The sequence below is a fragment of the Rhea pennata genome, chromosome 20 (assembly GCF_028389875.1).
Source record: "Rhea pennata isolate bPtePen1 chromosome 20, bPtePen1.pri, whole genome shotgun sequence".
NCBI lineage: Eukaryota > Metazoa > Chordata > Aves > Rheiformes > Rheidae > Rhea > Rhea pennata.
In genome coordinates, this window is record NC_084682.1 from 8,692,272 (window position 1) to 8,711,899 (window position 19,628).

General features: G+C 37.7%; 1 protein-coding gene across 2 annotated transcripts in view; it reads right to left on the reverse strand.

The window, feature by feature from the left end:
- Nucleotides 1–880: 880 nt before the first annotated feature.
- The window catches only part of ZZEF1 (zinc finger ZZ-type and EF-hand domain containing 1), a 62,256-nt gene continuing 43,508 nt past the window's right edge, over nucleotides 881–19,628 (reverse strand). For both annotated transcript variants that reach the window (XM_062592242.1, XM_062592243.1), the window contains exons 42-55: nucleotides 19,016–19,148; nucleotides 17,550–17,746; nucleotides 16,753–16,872; nucleotides 15,738–15,926; nucleotides 15,281–15,381; nucleotides 14,573–14,708; nucleotides 13,083–13,442; nucleotides 11,037–11,180; nucleotides 9,832–10,000; nucleotides 7,833–7,931; nucleotides 6,919–7,084; nucleotides 5,219–5,369; nucleotides 4,648–4,719; nucleotides 881–3,964 (exon numbers count right to left, since the gene is read on the reverse strand). In XM_062592242.1, coding sequence (XP_062448226.1) covers nucleotides 3,890–3,964; nucleotides 4,648–4,719; nucleotides 5,219–5,369; nucleotides 6,919–7,084; nucleotides 7,833–7,931; nucleotides 9,832–10,000; nucleotides 11,037–11,180; nucleotides 13,083–13,442; nucleotides 14,573–14,708; nucleotides 15,281–15,381; nucleotides 15,738–15,926; nucleotides 16,753–16,872; nucleotides 17,550–17,746; nucleotides 19,016–19,148 — 2,112 coding nt within the window. In that variant the 3' untranslated portion in view covers nucleotides 881–3,889. The remainder of the gene's footprint in view (nucleotides 3,965–4,647; nucleotides 4,720–5,218; nucleotides 5,370–6,918; nucleotides 7,085–7,832; nucleotides 7,932–9,831; nucleotides 10,001–11,036; nucleotides 11,181–13,082; nucleotides 13,443–14,572; nucleotides 14,709–15,280; nucleotides 15,382–15,737; nucleotides 15,927–16,752; nucleotides 16,873–17,549; nucleotides 17,747–19,015; nucleotides 19,149–19,628) is intronic.

Sequence of the window (19,628 nt, forward strand, 5' to 3'; positions counted from 1 at the left end):
CTGCTTTAAACATATTGCAGCCTCTTCTTAGAGGTAGATAAGCAAATCATCTACTTACAATTTAGTCCACAGCCTAATTTTGATCTTCTAAAAGACAGTCTTCATTCGTTTCATCTGAAGAACAGTTCCCAAACATTATGGCTGTGATCTCTATTACATTCCAATGTCTGTAATCATACTAAGTTTATATTGGATTAAACTGAATTTGTTAGATTTATAAGCTTATTTACACCAGCTGAAATCTCAAACCTGGCCCTCTAACGAGCTTGTTCCTACTTTCCCATAAATTCACAACTCGCACTATTTATATTTTTTGAAATTACCCATCAAGTCTGTTCTCTTTGCACATGGAGCCAGCAGAAACGACTCACAGCTCAGAGCAACGGTAGGAAGATGTCATCTTCCTCGCTTATACTTCCCTGAACAGCCCTTTCCTCCAAAGCTAACGTAAATCAACTTCTAAACGAAGTCCATTGGACTAGGTGAGTAGTCACCTTGGCTGGCAAGCGCTTTATTTGAAATTGGGAGATATTAAGACAAATCTCAGCTTTATGAGCGTAAGCGGACTTCAGGCCTGAAAGCGATGCACACAAGCGACGAAACCAAAGGGTCTCCGCAGTGAGTACGAGGATCTAAACAGCAGGACAGAAATCTAAAAGCAGCCTCCAGCGATATCCTGCACAGCGTGACAGTGTCGGACATAAACTACATGAAGACAGGCAGGTTTAGAGTCACGAAAAACCAAGATTTGTAAGAAAACTCTTGAATCTCACTGCAAATTGAAGCATTTAACATTCAGTGAGGAGAGGAGAAAAACAAACAAACAGACACTTTGTTGTACTTTTTTCTTTTTATAGAATTTTTACAATATATTTCTCTTCATTTGCATATTTTACCCACATCTTTAGCTTTCTTTTTACATGTTGAACTGAACTGGAATAAATCGAACGGTTTGATATATTTTAAACAACTGATAAAAATTGCAAAGTAGTAAACCCGTAAGAAAAGAAATTATAAAACTTTCTTTTTTCTTAAGTGTTTAATGAAAGCAAGTCAAATGTATCAATAGGAACAATATGGTTTGTCTTAAACACATCATAGGTGATTCAGGCAGGAAACAACTATTTTTTATATTAGGCACATTTTATTTTTTCAGCATACCTGTTTTCCAGACAGTTTTATACTATTCAACAGTATCATCTGCATCCACTTGGAACTCTGCAGGATATTCAAAATGTGATTGATCGTGAATATTCATTATTGGTATTCTCTTCCTCTTTCTTTAAAATAATCAGGAAAAAAAAAAGAAAAAAAAAATCAGTGTTCCTTGTCTCTTAAAAACCCACAACAATTGATTGAGTTGTAAGGCAGCAACAGATTCAGTGTCAACTCAGGTCACAGTCCTTCAGTTCCATCTAGTGGGTAGAAATAATATATAGTGGACAATGTTCCCAGACAGTCCCTTCAGGGCAAGACGACCGACTCACAAGGTCGGTCACTGCTGGTAAGGTTAGGAAGTGGTACGCCCAGTACGGAACACTGGCCACTCCCGTGTCATCCTTGCAGCCTCCTATTTCTTCATATGGAAAGCAAAGGGACAGTCCAACAGAAAAAAAAAATGTGAGTATGATGGAGCCACGGTAAGTTCTATGAATGGTTTATTTACAGTCTTCATCCCTGATGTGAAAAAAAAAAGAAAAAAAGCCTTCTGTGACTAGAACACAGGCAGATCTCAGCAGCATGCCACATGCCTTCGCAATCAGCCCACTGCACATCCTTGACTGCTTAGCCATGGATCCGCACTGAGGCAGTGAAGAGAAAGTCCTACTGCTCAAGAAGAGCAATTTCAAAATGTTCGTCTGTCCCATCGGTAACAACTCCCTAAAGCAGACATGAGAATGCCTCATTTTGGTGTAGCAGCTCTCCGTTCTCAGCAGCCGTTCACGCCATTAGAAAGTGTGGAATGGCTGGTTTCTCAGGGATCTCAGACACTCGTGCAGTGATATTGCAAACCCAAATACATAGGGGGGGAACAAGATAATCCATGGGTTAAAAGACGTGCCACAATTCTGATACTTCCCTTCCCATCGTGATCTCATTCTGGAAAGGAGGAGGGCTTTACAGTATACTGGAGGAGGGTTTTTAGAGTAGTAGTTTTCTGCCTCCTCTCAGTCTTGGAAAAATAGCATTTTTTTTCTGAATTCTATCACTCTCATTTGCTAAGAGGGCTACTCCTTTTCTGAAGGCAATGGTTGCAGCATAGTTCTGCTTGGTCTTCAGTTTTAAGTTTTTCAGGCAGAATAATCATATTCTCATTTAACTGCATCCCCTGAAAAAGGGGGATGCACTCACTTTACACTCACCCAGCCGAACCAAAAAGTCACAGCTTCTTAGACTACAGCACTAGGGACCATCCAAAAAAGGCGATGCATCCTGCACTAATGCATACTGCATGTTTCCCTCTCAGAGGGAGACTGCATCACCCTTAAAGTATTTCCAGCCCCAACTGATGGGAAGACCATCACTTCAGAGGTCATCCCCAAAAGCAGTGCTCCTGCCCGTGTTGCCCAGTGCTACCTAGGCACCACTTGTCTTTTGGACAAGCAAGGCCAATAAACACATTTCCTTCCAGCATAGTCATTGCCTTTACATCATTTGCATTCAGTTATCAAGACTCCACTGCTGAACTTTTTGGCTGCATTTTTTCATTCCTATGTTGAGTTGACGGAAGGGAAAGTAATTAAGCATAAAAGTAGTTTTCCGAATTCATACATGACAAGGCCAGTTATACATACTGTGTAATAGCATACAAAACACCTCCCCCCATCAAATCCTTCTATGTTCTTTTTAACTCTTTGGAAAGGGAATAAACAGTATAGTTGAACAGGAAGAAAGCCAATTTATTCCAACATAGAAGGTCTGCAATTCATTCCATGTTCATTACGAGTAATGTAGTTATTGCTCTATAAGATAGACTAGATTAACCATTAACCTCCTCCCAGGAAGGACCTCCTAAGCCACCAGTACCAAAGAATTTAAAAAGAAAAAGAAAAAAAGAATAATCTCCTGTGAAGATGTGATCTTTGAGAAACATGTACGTTCCCCAGTTCTTCATATCACCACTGCTTTGTGAACGGAGGCTAGCCATTGCTCTTTCTGTACTAGAATAATGTACTATTTAGAATAATACATTGAAGATAAATTAAGGTAAAAGCAGGTGATCCGGGTGATCAAATCAAAGGACAGGAGAAACATTAACCTCTTGTACGAGGATGCTCTGAAACTGGAATCCTTTAACTGTGAATCACCCAGAATTTGTTTTACAACCTGTAGTTTAGCAATAATTAGTTTAAGTTCTCTTTCATGGCTTCTCCATGCCTTCAAAGCAAAAGAAAACATGACAGGATTCAAGTGTGGACCATTTCTGCATCAGCCTACCAGACTCTGGTTTGCCTATTTCACTTCCAGTGACATGGATTCTGCTCATGGCATCACCCTAAATTCAGCAAGACTTTCAAAGCTTTACATTCCATCAGTCAAGTTTCCTTAGGAGCAGATGACACCAACATTAAGCCTTCCATTCTCATACTTCAGATACCTTCTTTCATTTACTTCCTTTGAATAAAAAAAATATTGTTCTGTTTACTCTAACATGCTACAATATGTGTATACATAACTGTAGGCGACGCGTGAGTTACTTCAAGATGTGCTTTTTCACTGAAGTGCGCTTTTACTTTTACAAATTCTACATCAAGGTGGAAGGAAGGAAGGCTGCAGAGTGCTCGTACACTGAAGCTGAAGGAACTTCTCCTGAACGGAGTTAAGATGTTTGTTCCAATGTTCCTATGGACAAACTACTCTATCCCATGCACTCCGGCCTGAGCCAGTATTAAACATTCCAGAAACTGGTTGATTTGTTTGGATAGTTAATGGCAAGGCTGATAGCAGCAATGTTTTTCAGGGCCTAGAAGAGAGAAAGAAAAAGTCCATGAAAGAAAAGAGAAAAAAAACCCATGTTCTTACATCTGTTTTGAGGATTAAACAAGCAAACCAAATAAATTGAGAGCAAATACATATAATTTTGACAGTTAGATGTACAGATGAAGTAAGAAACAAAAGTAAGCTTTTTAACACTTGAATTCAACCAAAGTTTCTCCCTGCTCCAAAGTCATTAAGAAATCACTACATGAATTTAAACAGAAACAGATAAATAACCAGCCTGTTTCTACTTGGTTATCTTCTGATAGTGCAGTAATTGCCATACATCCTAGCAACTTCTGCAAAGCAATTATGTTTTCAGTTGCTGAGTGACCTTCCCCCACCCAACACCATGCTCCAGCACTTGAGAGGTTAAAAATCAAGTTACAATAGATACATCTGGTTAAACCTACTGCACTAGAATGAGTTGGTATTATTTCCCAACAGCCAGTTTGTGGCACATCATCTCACTATTAAAGGAGAAGAGCATTTGTGCACAGTTCATTCACTGAAAAAATTCAGAAGCCTGTCATGGTATCAGAAAGCCCAAACATATTCACATCCATCTTGTAAAACTTCGCTGGGCAATCAGAAGTCACTGGTTATTTCTGTCTGCCAAAAAACTACTACAGAACATGCACCTCCATGGTTGTGCATTTTTGTTATTACCTGTGCTGTGCAGCGATGAAGATGATCTTCAGTATTTAAGGCAAGCAAATACTCCTGTAGAGATCCAAGCTCCTGCAGCCAGAAAGTATTCAATGAAAACCAGAGTTTCTACCAAAGATATCGTCCTATGAATTAACATTAAAACGCTGATCACTGTAGCACTCCATAAGAACCAAAGGTACGAGAACTACACACCACTCCTAGACCAGAGCATAGCTCGAGATCACAGGCGTCAAATCACTACAAACTGTTTCATATGTAACACTCAAAATCAGCTCAGGGAGCACCACATTTAAATAGCTTTCAGTTAATTATTAAATCAACATTCCTTTCAGAATAAAGACTGGCTTTAGGGCCTATCGCCTTAATTAAACGAGGAAGAGTCATGACTATGACTTAAAGTCTCGCGATGGATATGGCAACAGTATGTCCCTCTATTAGAATTTGCTATTGGTCTCCACAGGGGAAAACTATTAATTGTACTATGATAAACTGCATTCAGTTTGACATTGAACTATGTAATATTTCCAACACTGGAGAGAGGAGGGATACAAATGCAGCAATTGCTTACAGTAACTCTGTTTTCCGTAACAAAGAAGAGTTCTGCAAGTGCACGATGAAGAGGGAGGAGAATACCAGGCTTGGTCACATCATGACACAAGTTGTTTTCCATATGGGTGAAAAGCTGCCAAAGAGGCTTCAACAAGGTGAGGTCACAGTCCCTGAAAAAGGGTCATTTAAATAAAAAGAGTGAGTACCCATGTTCTTACGCCCGTTTTGGGAATTAAACAAGTAAACCAAATAAATTGAGAGCAAACACATGTAATTTTGACAGTTAGATGTACAGATGAAATAAGAAACAAAAGTAAGCTTTTAAACACTTAAATTCAACCAGGTATTTCAGCATGTAATTAATTTCATTCTTAATCAGTGAAGCTCACAGACATTAAGGACTTTGGACAGAAGCTTTTATCTATAAACATGTCTAAACTACTTTTCTAAACTGAATGGCCTGTTGAATTGAGGAGTTTAAAATAACTATATACATCACTTTATTAAACACTGTAGCTCCACTGCTTGAAATTTTACAATACTCAACTATAGCATAGGGCGGATGATAGTAGGGCAGGTAAAAATTGATATATAGCTTTGCAAATAACTTGAAGTCTGCCTCCTTTCCAGTCTTGAGTTAATGCAACCTAATCCAAATGTCACTTATCATACAGACAGGACGAAAAATAAAGTTCCCCTCTTCGGTGCTTGTTTAGCAATATTCCTATTGTAATCTGGTAAATCTATTTACCAGATCCGGTAAATCTATTACCAGATTAACACAAAAAAAAACATATGAAACATTGTAGGCACAATGGACACTCGATCTTTTAGCAATTAAATTTGCTGTCCACAGGATAAAGCAAACATTTTGTGATAAAAAATGAAGGGAACTTGGAAATATCATACATTGATATATAAATTGGTGGTTACAGCAAAATCAGTTTCAGACTTGGATGTAGATTGGTGTATCTAAAATTTACCAGGGGTCATGCAATGTTTCTATGTAATTGTTTTTACTATTGTAAGTGAATACATTTTTTGAGTTCTGTTGATCAAAAAGCTGATAGAATGCTGTCATAGTCAGGATTTTTTTGTTCTGAATTAAAATCACATAACTGAAATAAGTGTCAGCATTCTATCACTATTGTCTTGTTCTAAAGAATTAATGCAAGTATAAACTTTTTTTTTTTTAATAAGATGCTATAAAAGCTCACGGCTTTCCAATGCGTATCTTCACAATACCCACGTCATGCATACACAAGTATTGGTGCACATATCCCTTCTGAAACTCAATTATGAGATTTGAAATAATACAAATAAAAAGTTATCTACTTTATATGGAATCAGATTGTCATTTCATCAGTTCATTATCACATCATCACTTTTATTCTGAAGGATGACTAAAATAAAATCAGTTTCTAGAAAACTGGAATCTACTTTTTGCCTAGTTTCTTTTTATTTATAATTTCTGATTTCTTTATAATAATTGTTTGAATTTGTAGAATCTTTTTAAAAGTCGAGAAAAAAGAAAAATGTTTTTGAAAAAAACTAACAAGTTTCTGCTATCAAGGCACTGTGAATAAAATCTGAAAGGCAAGTTAAAAATGTCTACTTTAAATCATAGTATTTTGGTTTTAGCACAATGATATTAAATTATTCACCATCTTTTCCTGCCCTTTGCCTTTTTAAGTGTACAGCGTAGAACAGTACATTTACCTCTGGGTGCTGCATTGCACTATCTTCAAGAGCAAGTGGATAGCCTTCAAACGCTGATGGCCAGTCTGGCGGCACGCTACCCCCACCTGCCATTCCCAAATTTTGGCCAGTGGGAGGTGAGGAACTACCCTTTCCTCAGACAGCATCTGCTTGAGAATTTCAAATCCTGGAAATGAATTCAGTCAGCTGTTACTTTTGTAGGGAACCATTCTGCTCATGCACCCATGTACCTTCTTCTCCATATACTAAGTATTGCTCTGGCAAGCAAAACTAAAAATACGGAACAGAAAGTTGAGATAATTCTAGATAATTCCTGACATCCTTGGTCTTTTCTAGGGCAAAATTTAGACAAAAATTAGCAATAATCCTTTTTGAAATTAAAGTTTTGCCCAAATAAGGAGAATCAAAAGCAGGCTGTCACTGTCAGGTGATATGCAGTGGGCTTTCGCCAGTGGCAAATCATCTACCAATCTCACTTCCATTAAAAAAAAACTTTAAAACGAACAAGTCCATTCATGCTGCATCTACAAATCACATCCAGAAACAGGCTATTCTAGCAGATAACTATTTAAAAAAAAACAATTAAAATGATTTCTCTTTCCAATTATGGCAATCTTGGAGCGTTTGCTAAACCGCATGTATACTTATTGTCATATAATGAGATTTTGAATGCAAATAACCTTACTACAATTGTTATCGTCAAACCTCTGTAAAGGTTTGGTATTAGCATAAAGTCACAGCAAATAAGGGACATCAGTCAAAACCCAACTTGAATGAAAATGAATCACATCTTTCCAGGATACCAAAGAAAGCATATTCTTAGTCAAAAAAAAGTGTGACATTCACAAGTCTATCAAAACTCCAGCAAAATAACCTCAGAAAGTCCTTTCAGCTACATCACGAACAGTGCTTACCAGTCTGAAATCTTCCAAGATGTCCTGCCGTCACTGTAAACTTATAACCCCATTCAGTGTTACTCATATCAGAAGTGAATCGGTAATAGAGTGTATCACCTATGTACAAGGGCAGGGAAAAAGTCCACATTAGTACCTTCTGAGTTATTTTCTCTCTCAGAAATAGAATTCAAATGAAAAGCCTGTTATTAAATAAATTATTGCTAGATTCCCTCATTCAAGAGAGGCCTTTCTTTATTTTTTTGGTAATTACAAAATGCGCAGAACATTGAGAAATGGGAAGCTGATGCAAAAATTAAGAATGTCCTCTCCTATATAAATATTTTTGCAGAGAACAATGCCTCTTGTGTTTTGAATCAATTATATAGAACAAGAGGGAGTTACAGAAACTCTATACTGTACACAATTCAACTTTACTTTTCCAGTTGTACTATGGATCAATTATAATTTATGGGAAAAGAGCCTCCACAGAGGCAGCAAAATTTATACTCCATTAAACAAAAGGTAAAAATTTGTTAAAGTAGAGTGGTACTGTTCCTATATGTGAGAAAATTAAATTGCAGACTTCTGCTCTAGGGAACAGAGTTATTTAACTTAGTCACTTAAAGTTGGAAGAACTATCAAAGTGTTTGACCATTTTACAATCAGGCAGTGGAATGCTCAAGAAGTTCTGGTCACTGAAGTCACAGCAGTTAACTGTAATGCTAAACAAAAATATCTCTATCTATTGTGCTGTGTAATATTAAAACTGGTTAAAACTTAGGATTTCCTTCTGTTCCATGAAAAATCCCATCACACTGGGAAGAAACATGCTAGGTTTACTGTCAGGCTGAATTTTCAAAGTTTCAAGTGGCAGGAAAATTCTGAACACTTTGTTTACAATGAAGAAAACTAAGAATAAGCCCAAAACAAAACCTGCTCAGTTCAGTTTCCTGTTTCCCGCATAAAACAGAGCCACTGCTCTCCCTGCTCTCAAGCAGCAAGGACAGTCCAGGAAAAGGCCTGCCATCAAATGAAAAATCCAGAAGCCTCCAAATGCCTAGTTTCAGCTAAGGTTTGCATCAGTGAAATCATGGACCTAAACCAGAGTTTTGGTTGGAATTGAAGTTTTACAAGATCTCTAGCCCATGGCTGCTCCAAAACAACAGGTCTGAAAGTTCAGGCTCCTTGGTAGAACTCTGCACATATTTTGGAGGAATGGGAGGAAAGCAAGAATTTCATAAAAGCCAAAATCACTCTACAAAGCATATTTCAATTTTTAACTAGCACCTTCTAACCCAAACTGCTTTGCTCAGAACATTCCCAAGTCTATCTGGGGTCATTGCCAGCATGAAAAGTCAAAGGTTTTCTGCAATTTCACAGAGTACAGTGGGTCAAAATCACTTTGCATGAGTAGCATGAGACCTGAGGCGTTTTCTCCATGAAGTCCTTCAAATCATTTGCATTTGCTACAATGTTATCAAAAATGTGCTTAAGGAACACAGTCTAGAGCTGTCAGTGGACTGACTAATATTTCAGCTATGCTCAGTGGCAACAACTCGAGGCAAGGCACTGGCATGCTCTTCTTTATTTGCTCTGAGCACCAGTAAAGTACAGAGTCAAGATTTAAGTCTATCTTTTTAAGCAAATATGCTTCCTGTGGAAAGCAAGACAAGACACAAACAATGTAAGTGAATATCCTGCAGAGATAAGATTGTGTTGGAAAAAAAATCAAAATTTGTTTCCAGTAGCTAAGTGCCTGCTTTGACTGAGGTGAGGAAGAAAAGGTCAGAAGTAAAACAATATGAGATATGTCAAGTACCAGAACAGCAGATAAGCCCACTTTCATGGGACAAACAGTGGAGGAGTCTGTCAGTGCAAATAAATTAGTACAAGAAAAGGAGTTTTTCCATGTGTCTCAGGAATATCATCATACAACCGTCATCTTTCAGCAGTTTCTCTCAAGAGTCCTCGATACCAGCAATTCCCAACATGTTTACACTTTAGAACATATATTCACCTGGAAGCTCAAAATCGGTCCATTTCTGCGGAGACCCGCTGAAGCTGTGCCGATCCTGCTGGAAGTCACTGCTGCTGGACATGAGTAACTCATCGCAGCCTTCTTCCGTGTTACACTGAGAGTCAAATTTGATTGAGAGGTAGATAGCACCAGGAATGTGAACTTTATCCTGAGAAATAAACAAAAGATCTGTGTTTACTCTTACACTTTATTACCAAGAAGCTGCTTAACTTTCACCAAAGAAGTAAATGAGATATGACAAATATTACAGCATCTCCATGGAGAAAATGTTCATTAGGCTTATTAGGAACTGATTTAACAAATGCAAAGTAATGTCTAATAAAAATGATAGACCATAAGAGTGCAAAAATGAATTATCAGTGCTTTGCTTTTTTAGAAAATGGTAATCATTCCTGATATTGATCTTAAGGGTAGATCTTAAAGGGTCACATGCACTTAAAATATAAAAGGTGGGAAGCATCAAAGCTGTACAGAAGTTAAAAATCCAAAGGATGCCATAAAATCTGGAAACCAGTGGACCTCAGGTCATTCTTTTTTGTCCCATTTGCGACTCCTTTCTGAGATCTTTAATCTCTGCCTAACATGGGACTTGAGAGAGATGACACCATTCCAGAATATCTTGAATATACACCCAGAGGCAGTAACTGCCTGATTTGCATGTGCATACTTAAAAAAGCTTTCAACCAGTATCAAGAATAGAAAAGCAGAAGTTGCTGGTGTCAGAAATTAGTTTAAAATGAGAGATACACAAAAAGGACTGCACTCCTGGTTTTCCTCTAATACTACAAGAAAGTAAGAGGCCAACTGAAACAGATTCTTGGAGGAAAGAGTGGACGATTTTGCTCATTAAGGCCTTGAAATCCTTTAAGTTTATGATCAGCTTTTAACACATGTATAATAAACTCTTTTAAGCTGCAAACTTATCATATGATTGAATTGGGAGTGCACTAAAGTGCCTTAGTGAATCTCTCTCTCTACAGGGCAAGACCTCAGTCATCTGGCAACACCCTTCTCAAAAGCGAGGCAGAAAGAGATATTTGACAGATGCTTCAAGCACTGAAGTCCCAGAGATTAGAGGCAGGAATAACTGTGAGACTTGTACTCCAGTCACCTTGATATTTTTCAAACAGTCTTCACTATCTTCTTCCTTTATTTTCCACCGCACTGATACATGCATAACTCACCTCAAAATTAGTGTTGTTATTATAAGGATGTTTAGATTCACGCATCTGGACTGCCATTCCAGGTTCCTCCATAAATTGGCAAGCTGTCAGCGCCATGGTTCCTAGCATGGTCTCACTGCATCCATGCAGTACTTTCTGCAGAATCTGGGGAGAAGGAACAAAATGCATAAACACAATTTCTGTCAAAACAGCACCTGCAAACTTATATCGGTCATCAGCATATAAGAGCCATTTCTAGCTACATATAATTTCAGAAGAGAGAAATCAAGCTACTGTGAAACAACAAGACAAATTCACAAATGGTGTTTGCAAGTATTATCTCTCAGAGGATTTTATTCAGTCCTCTGTTTCAGACCTTTCAGCCTTTAAGTGATCAAAAAATAAATATGAGAGTTATTAGCTACACCTCTTTCCACAGATGCTAGATAAAGGCTAATCCATAAAGTAATTCACGGGAAACTGAAGCTATAAACATGGAATGTAATTTTAATCAGAAGAACTTTGTTAGCATACTAAACAGACATCTTAACCTTCTATATCTATGGGTTTTGACTTGAAGAGAACACGTAATGTTTCAGCCTTCAAACTGTACAAGTTCATATACATAAAGCTGCAGTGGTTTAAAAACAACAACAAAAAAAGCTAGATCCAAGTGCTGTGTCATTAAAAATACAAATAAATGCCATTCAGTCCACCAGAACACACGAAATGATAATTTCAGAACAACCTTAGCTCTCTCCATAGACAAGAACCTTTTCCTTGTTCTTCAGAACAGCACAAAAGCTCTTAATCTAGAGTCCTATTACTCAAGGTCCTTTACAGGTAGTTATAGCAACCTACTGTATCACTTCACCTGCAGTTTTCTAACACCTTCTACAAACCATCAGACTAGCCATACTAGTTCAGACCAAAGGCTCCATCCAGCCTAATACCCCATCTCTAAATGGGCCAGAAAAGGATTTCTTAGGGAAAAAACAAACGAAGCATGTAGCATAGTTCCCTGAATGCTTTCTTTGCCTCCAGACACTTGCAAAATCACCTCAGCCAAAGGCTACACTGTTTCATTTAATATGCTTTAACAGATTCTTGTTTTGTCAGTTCATCCTGTCATTTTTTGAACCTATATAAACACCCTGTGGCAACAATGTAATGACGCAGTGTGTCAAGAAACAGCTGTTTTAGTTTCTTCTGGTCCAGCGGTGTACTACCTTAATTTGACATTGCCTTGTTTTCTTATAGGGAGAGCCAGCGAATAATGCTGGCTATCTGCCTTTTCCACGCTGATCATAGTTTTGAAACTACAGAGAGGGAGGGACAGACTTCTTTATTAACCCCTCCCTCTCCCACCCCCCCACTGGGCAAAGATCCAGGATCATGAAAACCAGTCAGTTGCTCATACAAAAGTTATTCCACAGACATAATAATCACTGTCACTCTTCTGCAGACCCCTACCAGATGCACTGTGTCTTTTTTTATGAGATCAGGGAGTCGGGCTGCATGCTGCAGTCCAGATGAGAGCATGCTATGGGTTTATACCGAGGCATACTCATGCTTTCTGCTCTATTTTAAATTCCTTCCTTGAAGATTCCTAGCACTTGATTTGCTTTGACTGCTGTGAAGCATTGAGTTGACATTTTCATATAACAGTCTACTATAATTCCAGGATCACATCCACCATAGTAATGGTCAGCTCACATCTCATCAATCAATTAGCAGATATTTATAATATACACATTGAGATCTAACAAAAAGCAGTTTTCAAAACAGAGTGCCTGTTCTATCAATCTCTCTGCACAGTCTATTTACCCCTGCTAAAGTACAACTCTTTCATAAGTCTTAGTTGTCTCTAAGGAGCAGTTTTTTCATTTTCTTTAAACAAAACCAGTATATTAAGACACTGACAGATTCTAACTCTTTTTTCAGAACTAATTTAAATCTTGTAATTTCAATTTAGTTTAAACAGGAACTGCAAGTACTTTTGTAAGCCAGAGGCTTGTAGCATGTAGGTATAGGATTTGTTCACACATGTAAGCACAATCCACTTACTTTTTCCCATAACTGCTTTTCCTCTAGCTGCATAAGCATGTCGAGTATGTATGTCATATGGGCTGGACCACTGAGATCTAGGATTTCTTCATTTATGGCCACATCATCCGGCCACTCAGCTAACAACGATGCCAGCACATGCCTCGCATAAAGAACAGCAGTTGCTTCATTCACACGATACAGGTAGTCCCTCACAGCCTTTTTACTTCTAGAATCCAGCTCTTTGTGCAGAAGTATTGAACTCTTAGTGCGACGTTGCTTGGCATAACTAAGCTGTAGATCACTCTCTGTGTTGGTTATCAGTTTCTGGGCAACTGGATTGGTTTCTTCTGTTGCTTTATCACAGAGCACAGGCTTTGACTGAAAAAAAGAAGGGGGGGGGAAGAGAGGTGAACATTTAAGCACAGCCTTTCAATAACTTACTTCCCTGTATTCTATGATTCTATGATTTAGGCATCTGACCAGCGATCAGATGACAAGCTGAATTTACAAGTTAATTTGTCTTTTATATACAGATAATCAGATGTACCAAAAAGCACAAGCTGTGATCTTTCATGCACGTACAGGGACAGAAATACTCAGAGAAGACTGAATGCAACAACACATAGTTAGGTCTGTTGGTATAAACACTGATTTCACATATAAACAGAAACAGCAGTTAGAACCGATTCCAACCTTGAGTGTTATTTTAAGCTGAACTACAGAGGTAAAGTAACACAGTGCCATGCTGTTTGTGACCCCAGAATAGAATCACAGAACAAGATAGACTGGGATGGACCTTTGGAGGTCATTTGGTCCACATCCCCATTCGGAGCTGAGACAACTTAAAAATAACATTAGGTTCCTCAAGGCCTAGTCCAGTCAAGTTTGTAGTATTTCCAAGGGCAGAAACTTAACAATCTCTGTAGAGGCTGCTGTAATGTGTGATAGTTTGTCTTACAACTACTTGTAATTACTTCAGAAAGCCCTTGGTCCAGTTTGCTGTGCAAATGAAACAACTGTGCTGGTGACACCCCGCGACTAGGAATAAACACCTAAAGTAAAGGCAAGACGCTGTGCAGCCATGCCATTGATTGCAAAACCTCAACCTCTGCTCCTGCTTTCACTCTAAGTTCTGTGTCTACTTTGCAAGACAAATTCATTGCTTCCTTGTTCTCCAGTAGAATGGCGAAACAGTAGAACTTAGTGCATAAATTTATTGTAATTAGATATAATCTCTCCCGTATAAAGAAAGGAAATTACAGCACGCAATCACAGCTTGTTCTCTGGACTTAACAATTAAGTTCTGTTACTTCCTTAAGAAAGAAATTACAAGGAAGACTACTCGCTTCCTGTGGCACCAGTTCCTTCATTTTGACATAAAACATTAGCAACAGATTATTTCAAATTTTAAAAAGCCTCATATCTGAAGATACTAAACAAAACTGAAGTTAATCTAATGACTAAATTCATTATTCCAAAATTGCTTCTCTTTATGGAGACCTACGCACCAAACACGGTAAGATGATCATATCTGTATCTACTGCTTTTGAACTCTGTTCCTCCAACCTCAAACGCTTACTGGGTTGCCATTTCTGAGCCAGTGTTCGGATCCTCTCATCTGTTGTAATTACATCTCCATCAAACCTTAAAAAAACAAACAAACAAACAAAAAAAACCCCAAGAACCCCCCCATACAATTGTGTTTTGAAATTAAGGCAAATTAAATTTGCATTGAAAGCCTTCCCACCTTGTGCTTTAGAAAGACTCATTAAAATACTACCTATTTTTGTCACACGTTAACAAGTCTCCCTGTTCTAACAGGTCAGTTTTACATGTTACAGAATTGCTTATCTCTGCAAGAATGCAATGGCACCAAGATACGCTTTGATTACCAAAAGCCCCAGGTAAGCTGTTCATTTGTTCACAGTTAGGATATTTTAGAAACACAGTAGACTGACATTTGAGAGTTACTGTATTCAAAAGGACATGCAACATATTTCAGAAGATGGTGACTTGTTTCCATAACTACAACTAAAACTTAGCAGGACTTCATTTCCTTGCTTTTTCACACATGAAAAAAAAAAAAAAAAAAAAAAAAAACAAAAAAACAAAAAAACAAATCATCTCTGGAACAATTTCTATTTGGCACCTCTGAGATTTAAAGCTACCATCTGCACCTAACTTTACTTTTCTGCTGGACTCAGTCTTTCACATACCTCTTTTGAACTTCTAGGAAAAAAGAATCTGTTCTTTTCATCTGCAGCTCATACATTGCTCGAAGAATATGGAGAGGTGCATTAAGCGCATCATGTGTCATCTGATCAGAAGGAAAAAAAGATGATTAGATGACTTGCAAGAGGAGAGGAAAGTTGAGTTTCTTTAAAGATGAGGCAGGTATTATTTCTCTGTTTATCATATGAGCACAGAGTTAATGAATTTCATGGTCTCTGGATTAGTAAGAATAAAAGGTAATTTAGCAAAAAGCTTAATAATCATTTTGTAGTGATCATTACTGTCATCTCGGTATGAAGTTTTATTTCCTTTAAATACACTGAAATTGTAGCCTCATATTCTGTAAGTTTAGAAGAAAAGCAGCCTTATAAACTCCCAAATATTTTATCCAACTAGTAAATTTACAATATCTTCCAAGGAAGGAAAAATACTTTTAAGTACCAAGAAGCATATTTTGGTGGCCTCATCCAAACCCTCCAGAGGGTCAAGTTTGTTTTGCTCTAAATCAGTGGGACCAACAGAGGATTGCTCCACATCTTGATCTTGTTCCCTTTCTTCCAGTTCAGTATCCTCACGTTCAGTCAGGGAACTGATCTCTTTCTTTGACGAATACAGCATTATTGACAAAATCTACACAGAAAAAAAAAGGTAACATGGTATAGCAGCTGTAGAGATCAGTGAATCTGCAATCAGCATTTTATAAGAGTATTTCAAACACTTGGACAAAGTTTAAACACATGCTATTCTAAACAGAAGTATCACTTAAACAAAACAAAAAGTATTTCCCAGTCCACAAATGATCGACACCTTCCAGGCTAATAGAAAGACAACTTAACTAGCCATAAATGTAAAAAAAAAAAAAAAAAAAAAAAAAAATGAGGAAATAATTCTTTAGCCCTTTCAGTACATCAAAGATCTGAGCATTCTTAAACAGGGACAGAACCTTGGGGACTGTCACCAATAAGCCAGTGCTGTTTTTATGCATTCTTCTCCTTTGAAAATACACCTTTGGCTTCAGTTTGGACAACAATACTACTATTTACTACTATGTACACGGGGCTTCCCATACTACACTGCAGTAATAACTTGCATGTGCCAGTAACTGTCTAACAAGACTAGTATTTTTGAGATCTATTAGTATGATTTTTAAAATTGAAGATTGGAATTTTCTAGAACAAGCTAAATGAAATTCATAAACAAAACTGAGTAGGCCTTTAATGCCTGATCTTGCAAATTCCTTTCAAATACAAGCAGAATAAATAAAAATCAATTCCTGCCTCTTGGACTACTATCTATACAATTATGAAGAATACAGAAAAGCAGTAAATGAACACTTTTATAAAGACTAATTAGGAATGCCTTTGAGACTTTCTTCACAAAATGAAATGCAATTTCTTAACCTTTTGTGCCACTCTGCAAAGCCTGACTTTTTACAGACTATTGCTCATTATCTTACCTCCAAGTCTCGGAGAAGCCAGGTCTTGCTGAAGCCAGTTCCTTTGCTGCATTTCTTCACTAGAAGCTTGAGTAAACCAGACTGAAGAAAGGCAGCTTGGATTTCTTTAAAACCGTGAGTCTATCAACGACACACACACATACACAAACACATGCGTGCGCACACACACACACACACAAAGTAATTAAAAAAAGAAAAACGCATCACAAAGCTTGCAATAGCCTTACTCACATAGCCTCAACTGAAATTCATGCCCAGATGTACTATAGTAGATTTTTTTTCTTTATTTCCCTAAAAAATACAGATCATCTCTTCCTGTACTTTAAGAACATCACAGAATCACAGAATCTTTGAGGTTGGAAGAGCCCTCTGGAGATTATTTATTCCAACTCCCCTGTTCAGATAGGGTCACTGTATCAATAGCAATATACCTAGTAACATCTGGATGTTTGTTTTACTCTGACAGTAGGGGGGAAAAAAAAAGTCTCTTCAAATACTTCAGAGAAGAAAAAAAAATAACAAATGAACTTAAATGCATGAAGTATTATCCCTATAAATTTCTTCAACTTTCACGAGGGATCAGCCCCTGCAGAGGAAGATTGGCTCTGCTTTCAGTTCAGGCTCACTAATGCTGTTTAAAGCTTAGTTACACTTCCAGGCCCTACAGACAGGAGGTCCAGGGAGCCAGCTGTGACAGAAATGACCTTATGCTTGGTCAACGCTCAAGACCCTGTTGTGCTAGGCAGCATATAGATAAACGCCAAAACTTCATATTCTACATGGCAGGGAAAAGATACCTTAAGTGTTCTGTAAAGTCCCTTGAGAGCGAGTGACAAGACCCAGGTTGCTTCCACTGCCTCAGCGTAACTACTGTCCATGCTGGTTTGCAAAAGGTGACTGGATATAAGGACAAAGTGCTGGAGGTACTGTCTCAGCTGGGTCTGGGAATCACTGCTTTCTTGTCCACATTTCTGAATCAGCTGATAGTCTTTCACTACAAGAGAGAAAAGACATGTTTCTCTATGTTCATCTTAAAATGCTGAGAGATACCTTCTAATAATCGTATTAAAGAGAACCACCTACTGGAGGACATGAATGTTTTTTCTGGCAAAATTCTGGCTTTGTACTCAAATTATCTCCGTTTCATTAAACGGTTAAGAAAATATTTTATCTTTTTGAACAAATTTTAAAAGTTACAACCAGATAACTTCTGGCAGCAGTTGATCGACTGTACATATCTGCACACAGTTCAGTACAGCAGAACATGTTATATTTTTAAAGCAGGTGAAGTACAGGAAAATTTCCTCCGGCAGAGTGACTCAGGAAGCAGCATCTAGCTGTTTTTGTGTCCTCCCCCCCCATTTATTTGTTCTTTAAATAGCTTTTAGACACCATAATAGCTAGCACACACTACTGATGCACCGTAGAACGCACTATTTTAAGATATCCAGACATTTTCCCTGGAGTATATCTTATTTCATACTGTACAACTTTTTCTTTTTTACATTTGTGTCCTGTAAATTTAGAGATACACAAAATTGTTTCAAAAAGTTCATCCACACAGCAGGAAATCAGAGAAGAATACTCCTGACACTTTATAAAAACACATGATAAAAGAAGTTAGGCCTGTCCTCATGGCAGGCTTTTCTATAGGATCAGGAAAGAAGAACAAACACAGCACCGTTTCATAAGCCATCAGTTATGGGCATGTGTTTGTTTGGTTTTTGCCTTCATTTGCTAGGGAGTAGCACATCCTGCCCGCACTGGAAAGAGGCACTTCATAACAAAAAGTATTTTCAGAGTAACAGAAGGGATTACCCCAAACGCGTTCAGGCTCTGAGTGCCATTCTTTTAAACCGCAGCACTTAACTACACACAAGCAGCATGTGCATTGTTCAAATTTTCAGTTATTTTAAATCATTAAGCACATGTTTATAGAGAACAAGATACAAGAAGTAAGCAAATCTCAAAACAGAAACAACTGCTTAACCAAAGGTCTGTTTCTTAGATTCCTCAAGTAATAAAATGGTCATAAAAATTAAACGTTAAATCAAAGAAAAAAAGAGATGTCCATAATCTCTACTGCACAAGCTTCACAATTTGATTTAACTTACAGGCAGAAAATCGGGTGACTTACAAATAAAGGAACTCAATCTCTGCAGACCTGTATCAAGTGGTGTATTTTAAACATTCAGTTTTGGCTACCCATCAGAAACTGTAAGGAAATACTCTGCAATTCTTTGATAAAATAATGTCACAGAACCTGTTTTCCTCTTTCGAGTTTTGATGTCTACAACAACTGCCCTGTTTTTCTCAGTGAAGTGCTTCAGGATGATCACACTATGAGGCTCATTGGCATTATCCATGTATACAGAACGAGTCCCCATACACAGCACCTGAAATTGCAGAAAAAGTTTCAGTTACGCTTTGTAATATTTATTTAAAATACACCATCACCTTTTATATTGTTTACATTTTGGTTATGCTTGGTATTGTGTTCGTTAGCTGAACAATCTGCTTGCTGCCAGATATTTACTAGTCTTTAGAGACAGATTGTTGGTTTCTATACAGAAATACCTACTACAAACTTAATGCTAAATAGGCAATAAATTAGAGTTATGACTACCATGAATGACACTGGTTTGTTTCATTTGTATAAAACAACCCTTTTTTGATACTCAAGTATACTAAGCTGGTTTTCTCATTACAGTTAGAAGTAATACTCAAGGAAATGCAAAGCAAAATCAGCTGTATTATTCTTCACTAGATAAAAATTTAATTGTGCGCAAGTGGAAAGATGTGAACTCTGACATACACCGGGATTTGAAGGTTTACAATGGGCTCTCCCCAATTGATGAAATCTGTAATATTTAGAA